Source organism: Delphinus delphis, chromosome 5 (genome assembly GCF_949987515.2).
Source record: "Delphinus delphis chromosome 5, mDelDel1.2, whole genome shotgun sequence".
Classification (NCBI taxonomy): domain Eukaryota; kingdom Metazoa; phylum Chordata; class Mammalia; order Artiodactyla; family Delphinidae; genus Delphinus; species Delphinus delphis.
This window is the reverse complement of record NC_082687.1, coordinates 63,968,158-63,980,493: the sequence shown is the minus strand read 5'-3', so window position 1 is coordinate 63,980,493 and position 12,336 is coordinate 63,968,158. Positions and strand designations below refer to the sequence as shown.

Below are 12,336 nucleotides of genomic sequence, written 5' to 3'. Positions count from 1 at the left end.
GTGACGGGCTGCACAGGCTCCCTGGAAGGGAGGTGTGGATAGTGACCTGTGCTCGCACACAGGCTTCTTGGTGGCGGCAGCAGTAGCCTTAGCGTCTCATGCCCGTCTCTGGGGTCTGCGCTGTTAGCCGCGGCTCACGCCCGTCTCTGGAGCTCCTTTAAGCAGTGCTCGTAACCCCCTCTCCTCGCGCACCAGGAAACAAAGAGGGAAGAAAAAGTCTCTTGCCTCTTCGACAGGTCCAGACTTTCCCCCAGACTCCCTCCCGGCCAGCTGTGGTGCACTAGCCCCCTTCAGGCTGTGTTCACACTGCCAACCCCAGCCCTCTCCCTGCGCTCCGACCAAAGCCCAAGCGTCGGCTCCCAGCCCCGCACGCCCCAGAGTGTGAGCAGACAAGACTCTCGGGCTGGTGAGTGCCAGTCGGCACCGATCCTCTGTGTGGGAATCTCTCCACTTTGCCCTCTGCACCCCTGTTGCTGCGCTCTCCTCCGTGGCTCTGAAGCTTCCCCCTCCGCCACCTGCAGTCTCCACCCGCGAAGGCGCTTCTAGTGTGTGGAAACTTTTCCTCCATCACTGCTCCCTCCCATTGGTGCAGGTCCCATCCCTATCCTTTTGTCTCTGTTTATTCTTTTTTCTTTTGCCCTACCCAGGTACAATGGCGGAGTTTCTTGCCTTTGGGGAGGTCTGAGGTCTTCTGCCAGCGTTCAGTAGGTGTTCTGTAGGAGTTGTTCCACATGTAGATGTATTTCTGGTGTATCTGTGGGGAGGAAGGTGATCTCCGCCTCTTACTCTTCCGCCGTTTCCGATTCCCCCCCATAATTCTTTCAGTCACTTTTACAAGTTCTTTTTATTGTGGTAAAAAATACATAATGTAAAATTTATTATCTTAACCATTTCTCAGTGTATAGTTCAGTAATGCTACATTCACACTGTTGTACAACCAATTTCCAGAACTTTTTCGTCTTGCAAAACTGAAACTCTGTATCCATTAATCAACTCCCGTTTTCATCTCCCCCAGCCCCTGGCAGCCACTGTTTCACTTTCTGTCTCTATGAATCTGACTACTCTAGATACCTCATGTATGTGGAATCATGCAGAATTTGTCCTTTTGTGACTGGCTTTTTCCACTAAACATAATGTTTTTAAGGTTTGTCCATATTGTAGCATGTGTCAGAATTTCCTTTTTTTTTAGATTAATTTTTATTGGCATATAGTTGCTTTAGAATGTTGTGTTAGTTTCTGCTGTACAGCAAAGTGCATCAGCTATACGTATACCTGTATCCCCTCTTTTTTGGGTTTCCTTCCCAGTTAGGGCACCACAGAGCATTGAGTAGAGTTCCTTGTGCTATACAGTAGGTTCTCATTAGTTATCTATTAGAATTTCCTTCCTATTTAAGGCTGAATAGTATCCCATTGTATGTATACACCACATTTTGTTTATTCATCTGTTGATGGACATTTGGGTTGCTTCCACCTCTTGGTTATCGTGAATAGCACTGCTATGAACATGTATGTGCAAATATCTTTTCTAGATCCTGTTTTCAGTTCTTTTGGATAAATATCCAGAAGTGGAATTGCTGGATCATATGGTAATTCTATTTTTAATTTTTTGAGGAACCACCCTACTGTTTCCATAGTGGCTGCACCATTTTATATCCCACCAGTATCACTCAAGCGTTCTAATTTCTCCACATTCTGTTCAACGCTTGTTATTTTCTGGGAGATAAACACACACACACACACACACACGTGCCATTCTCACAGATGTGAGGTGATACCTCATTGTGGTTTTAAAATTTATTTATTTATTTTTGGCTGCATTGGGTCTTTCTTGCTGTGCACGGGCTTTCTCTAGTTGCGGAGAGAGGGGCTACTCTTCGTTGCCGTGCGTAGGCTTCTCATTGCCGTGGCTTCTCTTTTTGCTCTAGAGCACAGGCTCAGGAGTTGTGGCTCACGGGCTTAGTTGCTCTGCAGCATGTGGGATCTTCCCGGACCAGGACTCGAACCCGTGTCCCCTGCATTGGCAGGCGGATTCTTAACCACTGCGCCACCAGGGAAGCCCCTCATTGTGGTTTTGATTGCATTTCCCTGATGATTAATGATGTTGAGCACCTTTTCATATGCTGTTGGTCATTTGTATGTCTTTTTAGGAGAAATGTCCATTTAAGTCCTTTGCCCATTTTTTAATTGGGTTTTTTAGTTGTTGTTGAGTTGGAGTTCTTTCTATCTTTTCAGTTACTTTTTGATAGTAAAAAGTCCTCTAGGCACCTTTAGTAACAACTATCTCATGTTAGTAATTTATATGCTGCCTCCAGTGTCATAATCAAACTCCAAACAGTATTTCAAACTAAGTGTCTGCCTCCTAATTTGGCCTGCTTTGGGCTGAAATGCCTAAAGTGGGGGTGCAGGCCTGGTCGACTTCTGCCCTTCCTCCTGGCCCAGAAACAGGCTCCATAGCTAGAGCAAAGGAAGGGAGAGAGGTGAGGCAGCAACGTTCACTGCTCTTGCGGGATGTTCAGTGCTGATTCTTCTGTGTGTTCCTCAGACCCCTCATGTGCCACCTGGGCTCTTTCTCCTCCTGCAATTCCCCTACTTCAGTGGTGCCTCCTCCAGGCAGCCCTGGGTCCCTGGTTCCCCTCCAGACTGCCCCTCTCTCCCCCATCCACATGGCTAGCACCTGAACCTCAAGCATCACTCAGTAACAGATGTCTTCCTAGCACAAACGCCTCTTCTCCAGGCCCCTGGCAGCCACCGTCCTCACCTTTGGGCTTTTCCTGGTGTAAACAGAACCTCAAGTCTGTGCCCCACAGACTCCGGGAGTTTATCTGAGTGCTCTCATTAGAGATCCTCTCACTTGGCTTAGCCCCCTTTCCTCTGCTGGGGAGAGGACATGGGAACACACCATGCTCCAACAATGTATTTCAAAGAAATTCTCTACTCTGGCTGCTTCTGCCTCAGCTCTGATTTCCCTAGGACCTTGAGGTGGCTGTTTTGGTCACCTCGTTGGCTAGTCCTGAGTAGGTGATCAAGCACATCACTTCAGAACACGGGAGGAAGTGCCATTTATTATTTGTTACGACCTTTTGGGGCATCCCTGGCTGAAACTCAGGCATGAGTCCCATTTTAACATCCTGTTTTCTGTTTATTGATCCCCAACTACAATCCAGACCCGCTAGGCCTTTAATACATATTATGTGACAGCCTTTCAAAGAGTCTGGTCCATAACTCCAGGATGTACTATTCAAACTACAGATCTAAGAAGATAAAAATCTGGCTAGAGATTTATCTTTTCAAATTATTTTCGTCAACTGTAAGTTTAGGCAATTATGCTTTAAAGGTATTTCGACCCTTGTGATAAACCCAGTCAAAGTTGTTGGCAGGAAACTGGCCTGTTGCTTGAATGACCTTCCCAAGCAAGTTCAGGTGAGACTCTTTTACATAACTGCTTTAAATGGACATCACTTAGACCTGGGGAATTTGGTTTTTAGCCATTTTTACACACAGGTGTTACACAGCCCTTGAGTAAAAAGGTGAAACTCATTTCGTTCCAATGTACGTAAAGCTTCTCAGTTAAGTAGAATGCTCGAAGTGGTAAATATTTTTTGATTTTCTGGTTAACTAGTCAAAAACTCCTTTCAGTTTCAGTTTTAGTTTTTTAAAAAAATACTTCTGAAATGTGTCGGTTTTCTTTCCTATGTTAGATCATAACTGAACCCTTATTTGGTTAGGAATATTACAATTCACAAGGCTCATTATATGAATTCTTTGTACAGCATTATAGATCTAAAAGCTGTAGAAGATTAAGGATCTGCCTGAATTTCTATGCTTGAATTCCCAATTCGAACTTATTTTGGTTCTTTCTCCTCAATATGAAGTTCACTTAACTGAAAGCCCTGTTTGGTAAGGTCCGGAACAAAGTGTACTTCTGTTTGGTTTCAAAGAACAGGACTAGAATGGGCCCTTTCCCTTGGAGATAGTAAAGGATTCAATGCCAATGCCAGAATGGTTATCTCTAAAAGCGCATAATTTTTACTTGGGGAGTAGAAGGGGAGTGGGGATCATTGTCTCACAGACATAAATAACAGGAACACTCACTTTTGTAGAGAGGTTACTACATGCCAAGCACTATTCTAAATGTTTTCATACCGAGGACCTCTTTTAATCTTCACATCAGCCTGATGAGGCATGTGCCGTTCTCATCTCCATTTTATGGATTAGAAAATGAAAGCTTGGAGAGGTTAAGTAGCTTTTCTAAGGTCACATAAGGTCAAACCCAGGTCTGCTCAATTCCAGAGCCCAGTTACTACTCAGTGTTAGACCCCATCTACCTGGGAAGTTTGTTGCCCCCAGTTGCGTAGGCAAGACAGTCCACCACAATAAAAGCACAGACTGGAAGTCAGAAGTCCTAGGCTCAGGCTTCAGCCCGTGCACTAAGTGCTGGGTGACCGTGGTCACTGCAGTTGATGGTTATGGACCCAAGTACTCACATCTATCAAATGAGGGCACTGGGGACTTCCCTGGCGGTCCAGTGGTTAAGACTCCACGCTTCCACTGGGGGGCACGGGTTCTATCCCTGGTCGTGGAAGTTCCACACGCCACCCAGTGTGCCAGTAAATAAATAAATAAATAAAAAATTAAAGCAAAAACGAGGGCATTGGACCAAAATCACAGCTTCCCACTGTGTTCCTCAGAGTCCTGGTGTCCTCAGCAGCCCCACTAGGCTGCAGTGTCCCCTTTTCCTCTTTCATACGTTGGGATTCCACTTGTTTGGATGGAGGGGGGTGGGTGGGGACATGGAGAAGTTTCCATTGAAAAAAAATGTGAAAAAGCAATAAATAAAAGCAGGACAATGAATCAAATAACTACCTGGGTCCTCTGTAGGCCTGAGGTTTTTTGACACTTGAGACTACTTTTTCTTCCATTTTGAGGGGAGACACATGCTCCTGTTTTTTTTCCACTGATTGAATATATTACTTTCCCACCCAGTGGAGTCACTCAGGTATTGGCACTGTATTTGTGTTAGAAAGGGATAGTTGACTATTTCTTGGCCTGATGACTGTCATAAGCTTTAGGGGATGAGGGACTGAGACAAGGGAGTAGTTAGTTTCAATGCACATCTGATTTTTTTACTGACTCTGTTGGGGAGATGTGGGGGGTGGATGCCCACACCTCCAAACAATTCTCTGACACCAGCTGGTGTCAATTCAACTCACTTCTTTCAGTCCTGACTTTCTACCTGGAGATAACATCAGATTGCACAAGTTACAGGCTCAGTCCTACCAGACTGCCCCCATCTAATTAGATGCCAATTGCAAATTTATGTTGCTCAATTAATTTGCTAGAGGGGCTCAGGGAACCACTTTACTTACTAGTTTATATATAAAGAATACAACTCAGGAACAGCCAGATGGAAGAGATGAATGGGGAAAGGGGCACAGAGCTTCCATGCTTTTGGAGCTAGTCACTCTCTCAGCACCTCCACGTGTTCCCAACTCAGAAGCTCTCCTTACCAGTCCTTTTGGCTTTTTATGGAGGCTTCATCACATAGTCGTGATCAATTAAATCATTGGCCATGGGTGATTGAACTCAGCCTCCAACCCTTCGCCCCTCCCCGAGAGCTTGGGAGTGGGACTAAAAGTTCTAACCCTCTAATCACATGATTGGGTCTATTGGCAACCAACCTCCATCTTTAGGTGCTTTCCAAAAGTTACCTCATTAGCAGAACAGAAGACACCTTTATGCTCTCATCACTTAGGAAACTGCAAGGGTTTTAGTTCTGTGCCAGAAACAGAGACAAAGACCAAATATGTATTTCTTACTGTACATCACAATATCACAGTCATTTTTCCCACAGAAAAGCCGATGCTTCAGAGCAGACACTCTTTAGACAGCTCCAAACTTGCGGAGAAAGTTGAAACCGCGCAGCCACTGTGGATAACGTTGGCACTGCAAAAGCAGAAGGGGTTTCGGGAGCAGCAAGCGACTCGAGAGGAGAGGAAGCAAGCCAGGGAGGCCAAGCAGGCCGAAAAGCTCTCCAAAGAAAACGTAAGTAGCTTAGCCTTCAGCTCTAACTTTGTTTTCCTGAGCTTGGCTCTCCCTTCTTTTGGCTGCGCTGCGCAGCTTGCGGGATCTTAGTTCCCCAACCATGGACTGAACCTGGGCCCCGGCAGTGAAAGGGCCGAGTCCTAACCGCTGGACCGCCAGAGAGTTCCTGAGCTTGGCTCTTTTAGTTCACAGGATTTAAGACGACAATAACAAAACAAGGCTTGCTGAGAGTGGTGGAGAATACTTAGACAGTAGAGCAATAAGCTGACCACTGTTAGGACACGGAGGCGTTTTAGGTTAGAAATTTGGTTTCCTTATGCTCTTCGGTTAGCCTGATTTGGCAGAATCCGCTCACACAGGTTATATGAGAAATACAAGCAGCATTTTATTTGAGCAGTGAGTCGAGAGGAAATTAGGAATCTTGCTCTGTGGCCCTGACGGTGTAGTTAATTTGAAGGGCTCTTCTGGGAGAGTATGTAACGTCCCCTCTTCGGGACATGTGCACTGAGCGGCTCGGTGGTTGAGCACACACTGCTCCCCCTTGCAGTCTGGCCCCTCCTCTGGGACCAGAGAATGGGGGCTGGCCAATGGAAGCCTCCAAGGCCTTGCCTTGCATGGTCAGTCTCCCCCTGACTTTCTCTGTCCATCCAGGTCAGTGTCAGCCCGCAGCCTGGAAGCAGCAGTGTCAGCAGAGCTGGTTCCCTGCACAAGTCCACCACTCAGCCAGAAGAGAAGAAGCCAGAGACAGCAGCGTCCAGGCTTGAGCGCCGAGAACAGCTGAAAAAGGCCAACACTCTTCCTACATCTGTGACAGGTAGAGAACAGGTCCATTTCTATTTAACCGTACTTAAAAGTTTTTCTTCTTAGGGTGTGTTTTATTTCCTCTAGCGTCATAACTAGCACAGCATTTTAGGCATTTCAGAGCACAAGCTGTCTCACAACCCCATTCATCAACTCTGACAGTGATAAAGCTCGTCTGATAAAGATCATCAGAAACTCACCCACTATCAGTGGTGTGATGATAAACTTTTAACAATCAGTTCTTCAGAGAGTGGAGAGACCTCTGATTTGTAGTATTTGCTGTGGTGTAAATACTCCCAACCATGGCTAATTTCAGGCTACTAATGTGATATCAAGTGACTCTTCCTGAACCTTTAACAAGGTGATATGAGCCCTCTCCAACTCCACTGCCTGTAGTCCAACAAAATTAGGTTTATTAACTTCCTGCAGCAAGGAAGACTGCACACCATAAGAACCTTCTAAACAAAACAAGAGATAACATTATATTAGGATTCAGGGGAAAGGGTGAATTTTAGGTAAAATTTAAATGAAGCAGTGACTCAAAGCAAAGTAGTTGGTATCAAGCCTGAGCTGAAAAGTGGACTCAGGAGCCTGTTTCCTTTGACACCACAAACTTAAGGTAAATGTGAGGAAGCTGTATTGGAAAACCCCTACCTGGAGCTGTGCTCCAGTTGGAAATGGAAATTGTTTCTCTGAATCATGGTCATCCAAGTGGCTCAGATGCTCCAGGCAAAAGTGGGGTGGTCCCTGGTCCCTTCTCACTGATGTGATTTCAGACAGCAAATTTCTGACCCAGGTGTGACTTTACAGAGCAAAGTTGTTGTGCTCTAAGTCCTTGATGTTAATTAACAACAGCAGTGTTTATATGTTCATGACACATAGGAGACACATGCACGTTAAAAAAAACTCTTTATTCTGTTAAAAGATAAAATGATCCAATGATGTTTGTAACTATTTCTGTGTTACATATCACTTGGAGGATGGAGGGTCTGAAAGAACTTCCTCTCAGGGGTTATTAGGGCATCTGTTTTCCCACTAGGCAGCCCTGTTCCTCAGAGGACACCCAACTTCTGGACCCAGGATTTTTTTACGCCTTGGATACCTGCTAGCTGAGGTCTGGAAATGTAAAGAGGTCTCACTATTAAAGCTATATTTACTATTTGGTGAGGAGAAAAAAACTTTATATTTGAAAACCACTTTGGAGCATTTTCTCAAGAACCTCCAAGGGCATTATTTCGTTTGATCTTATACTCAGGAATTAAGGATTCTAAACATCATATTGGTGTGTGTCAAGAGAGAATTCTTGCAGAATAGTGAAAGCTCCAAAGTCAAAGAGATCAACCTCTGTCTGCCTGGTTTCTTAGAAGCACCAAAGGGTTGATGCAATTCAGAGCTGGCTCCACCACACAAAGCCTCACCACACAAAGGGACGCTCACCACACAAAGCCTCTAAGGTCTGATAAATAGTGATAGGATGCAAAGGAATTGTCAGAGGAGTCTGAGTGATAAGAGCTGGCAGGATCCATGGGCCTCAGAGGGAGGAGGGACCCAGGGCATGCTTGGTAGAGGAGGTAGCTTTTAACCTCACCAGCTAACAGGTTCAAACTTCAAACTACTTGGTTTAAGCTTTTTCTTCATGAAATTGACTGGTTGTATGCCTAGAATCACAGAATTTACCTCTTATTATTACACAGGCATAGCTTCTGTGCACAGAGAAAATTAGGTTTCTAGAAATTCTCTGAAATTAGAATCGACTGCACTGTGATCACCATAATTCTGTATGTAACAGTTATGATCACGTAGCTTTCTTTCTCTAATTCTTCTCGCCAAAGATACCCAGTGTTTCACTGGGTTTTCCTTTCTGAATCTCATACTTCTGCTAAATCAAAATGTGGCTCTGACTTATTCCTTTCTCCTTTTCCTTCAAAATGCAATCTAGTGGAGATCTCTGATTCGGCTCCCCCAGCACCACTGGTGAAAGAAGTCACAAAGAGATTCTCTACCCCAGACGCTGCCCCCGTGTCAACAGAACCAGCCTGGCTGGCTTTGGCCAAAAGGAAAGCCAAGGCCTGGAGCGACTGTCCACAGATTATTAAGTAAAGAGTGACTCTTATCCATTCCTACTGCCAGTTATTGGCTCTTCTCTTGCCCTTTTTATTTATTTATTTTTTATATGAGGTAAAGAAAGAAACGAAGCTAGGGAAAAGCAGCATGTTTTATAGGCTCTAAAATAATGTTCAGAAACTGAACTGGTGGTGTTCCTTGTAAAGAGTGTATTTGCACAGCCCTAGGTCCTGGTGCCTTGAGGTCCTCCTAATTCTAAAGAGAAAATTCCGTCCTAGGGACCACATGAAGCAAAATCTCCAGACTGAGAACTTCTCACGAGCGCCTGCCACACCCATTCCATGGCCCTTCCACACACGTACACCCACACACCACTCAGAACATGTACTTTTGCCAATCTTTGTAATAGTTTTCTCGATTCTGTACTCCTGTTTCTTTGTTCCAAACCATTTACCATGTGCTTGGGGATTTCTACCCTTTTCTATAGTAATAGTGAAAGGATCTTATATAAACAAGAGTGCCCATTCGCCTGAATGCAGTGAGTAACTGGGAATTGCAAGTAGAAGTCTGGCTCCCAACTCTTTGCCCATGTCTGCTTCTCATGATTTTGCCCCAACAGGAAACTGTAACACAGACAGCGAGTCCATTGACTCTTCTACCGCACTGTTGAGCTACGGGCCCCGTTATACCACAACTCTCCTCAAGGACACGTTAACCATTTGGCCCAGCTGGCTCCTAGGGAACATTTTTATTTAAAATGATTAAAAAAAAAAAAAAAAAGAAGCTACAAATTCTCTGTCTCTGAGAATCCCCATCTAGTGCAGTTGTTCTTAAGAAGTTCAGGCTCCCTCCCAGACCTACTCAATCATCAGAGATCCTGTGAGGATGGGGCCAGATGTGTATATTCTGGTAAAAACTCTTCAGATACTTCCGGTAGATCACAGAGGTTGAGAAGTGTGGGACACACTGCTTCTAGTGTAATCTAGATTTTAAAACTCTGAACGGGAGGCTCATTTCACCCAAAGCAGCAAAAGTGAGACAGGAAAAATAATAAAACAACCCCCCCAAACCAGCCATTTATTACAGAGTATAAGAGTCTTATTGACATTACATGTCTCTGAAAATCTTTTAAATCTTTAGGGAAAGTTAACAGTAAGACAAGATTTGAAGTCTTTGTACTAAAGGACTTCCTGTGGGAAGTTTCTTTCTTTACCATAATCAAGTAATTCATATTTAGAGTCAAATGTTCAATCGCATTTATAATGTAGAGCATTCACCTTGCTACCTTTAAAAACATCTCAGAGTTTTAAGTGGCCTTGTTGTTATACACGTGATTTAAAAAAAGGACTTGGCAATTTAAAAGCCACATATGTTCACTTTTATTTCCCTAAATTTGCTTTACATGACACACAGAAATACAGCAAACCCACACATTGCTGGTACTAACCTACATTTCGTGGTGTTGGCATAGTACCTTTTTCTTCAATCCTGACTTCAAAATCTAAGTACAAATCCTTTGCCTAGTACAGCAGGGGAAGGAATTACATCCTTTTCTCCTCTCCTACAAAAACACATTAGTATTTTATTAGTATCATTTTCCTCTGTGCTTACTCAATAGACAGTGTGCTGTTACACTATTATGTACCTTAAAGAAAGGATGACAGCAAAGTTATTTACCATATACAAGGCATTTTCTTTCTGGAAACGATGGCTCAGCCTCATGGTAGCAGCTGGCATGTGTGGTGAAGTGGATAGTTGTACTTTTGCAAGTTGGAGTTAATATTATATATAGTGGACCCTCAGACTGTTAAGAATCAATGGAACGTTAACTTTTTTTATGGCTATGAGAAGCAATTAATATTCCACTGCATGTTTTCCACAGTGATGTTCATTTCTAAATCAAATATGTAGACATTTGTTAGTTTCAATGATTTCCTCACTAATATAACACTTCTTAATAGGAATCTCTCCACCTAGAGCCCTGGAATTATACTGCTACATTAATTCTTCTGCATTGTCTTTTTCTGTCATCCTGTCAGCTTTGAATAATATCACAGTAATGGCAGAGAACAGGTGCATAAATCAGATCATTAACAAAGAATAGTAGACAAGTCAACTCTGTACTGGCTTACCTACCACTGATCCCATACAAAGGAGGAGAAATACCTCAGTTAAAAAATTTCCATCAAAATCTTTTTTAAGAGTAATACTGAGGAAAGTATACTGGAAGTAAGTCATAACACTTACTTCCAACAACTTCTAAAGGCTACATGTTTAATATTTCATGTAAAAACTACTCCTACTTTGCACTAAATACCAATGAAGTGTTATTTTGCTTTAGTTGTGTTGCAGTCTTTTCTGATCAACAAACTATGGGGGAAATTCTATAAAGCATATAAAAAATTCAAGACTTAAAAGAAATGAATGATTACTAGTTAAATACACAAGCTTTTTTTTTTTTTTTAATTTAAACAAACATACACTTCTCCTGGCAAGGTTATAGATGATTAACCTCTGTTCATAAGACATATTACAAAACTAGAGGTTTTTTCTTTACTTTTTTAATTTTTCAAGTGCAATTGTTTCTTATACATTAATTACTATTAAATTATCATTTTAGCCAGTTATTAGCAAATTGTAGTATGTATTCATTGTCTCTTCTTGTGATGTTTAGTTTTAATTGCTTATTTTAAAGCAGAAACATTAGAGTTACAATTGTCTTGCAATATTTTTATCAACAATAAAATGAAGTAGAGACTTAACAATAAAAATACCTTAGTGTGATTTTATTATTATTTTGAGATTTTGGTTGTATAAAGTTTTAATGTAAAATGTCCATTATTGAAGGAAAAAGATCTTTCAATAAAAAATACCCACAAGATCTTCGGCACTGATGGAATTTCAAGCTGAAGTTTTTACTGATTTCAATGACCATCTATAGAAAGCTTGTATTTCTACAAAGCTTTTGTTGAGAAAGAAAAATTTCAAGGCATTTTATATGGTACCTTATTATACTTTTAACTAGATGTTTTTGGAGAAAAATAATGAGTAGGGACAAATAAAATGTTTATCTCAATCCTAAACTGGAATTGAATGGTCTGGCATCTCAGACAAAATGATCCTACAACCTCTTTACTCAAAGCGTGGGCCATGGAACAACAGCGTGGGCCATGGAACAACAGCATGGGCACAAGCCGAGAGCATGTGAGAAACGCAGCTTAGGGCCGCAGACCAGACCTACTGACTCACGAGGCCAGACAAGGGCAAAGTGAGTGACGTGAGCAAGGCACTTGCCTTGGGTGCCAAAAAACCAAGTAATCAAGAGGAATGCTATTTTAATGCAATATTTTAAAAATCAAGGTTAACGCAAATTCCATGATGAACAAATATCAAAATTTTAAATAAAGACAGGGTCAGTATTACTGATTT

At 42.7% G+C, this 12,336-nt stretch overlaps 1 protein-coding gene across 5 annotated transcripts in view; it reads left to right on the top strand.

Moving 5' to 3' along the window:
* CRACD (capping protein inhibiting regulator of actin dynamics) overlaps nt 1–12,336 on the top strand; it is a 182,199-nt gene that overhangs the window by 131,534 nt on the left and 38,329 nt on the right. For 2 of the 5 annotated variants that reach the window (XM_060012482.1, XM_060012479.1), the window contains 3 exons: nt 5,852–6,042; nt 6,694–6,856; nt 8,783–8,939. In XM_060012482.1, the coding sequence (XP_059868465.1) occupies nt 5,852–6,042; nt 6,694–6,856; nt 8,783–8,939 (511 nt within the window). Of the gene's footprint in view, nt 1–5,851; nt 6,043–6,693; nt 6,857–8,782; nt 10,579–12,336 lie in introns of those variants that run through there. The other 3 variants (XM_060012483.1, XM_060012480.1, XM_060012481.1) reach the window with 2 other exon arrangements.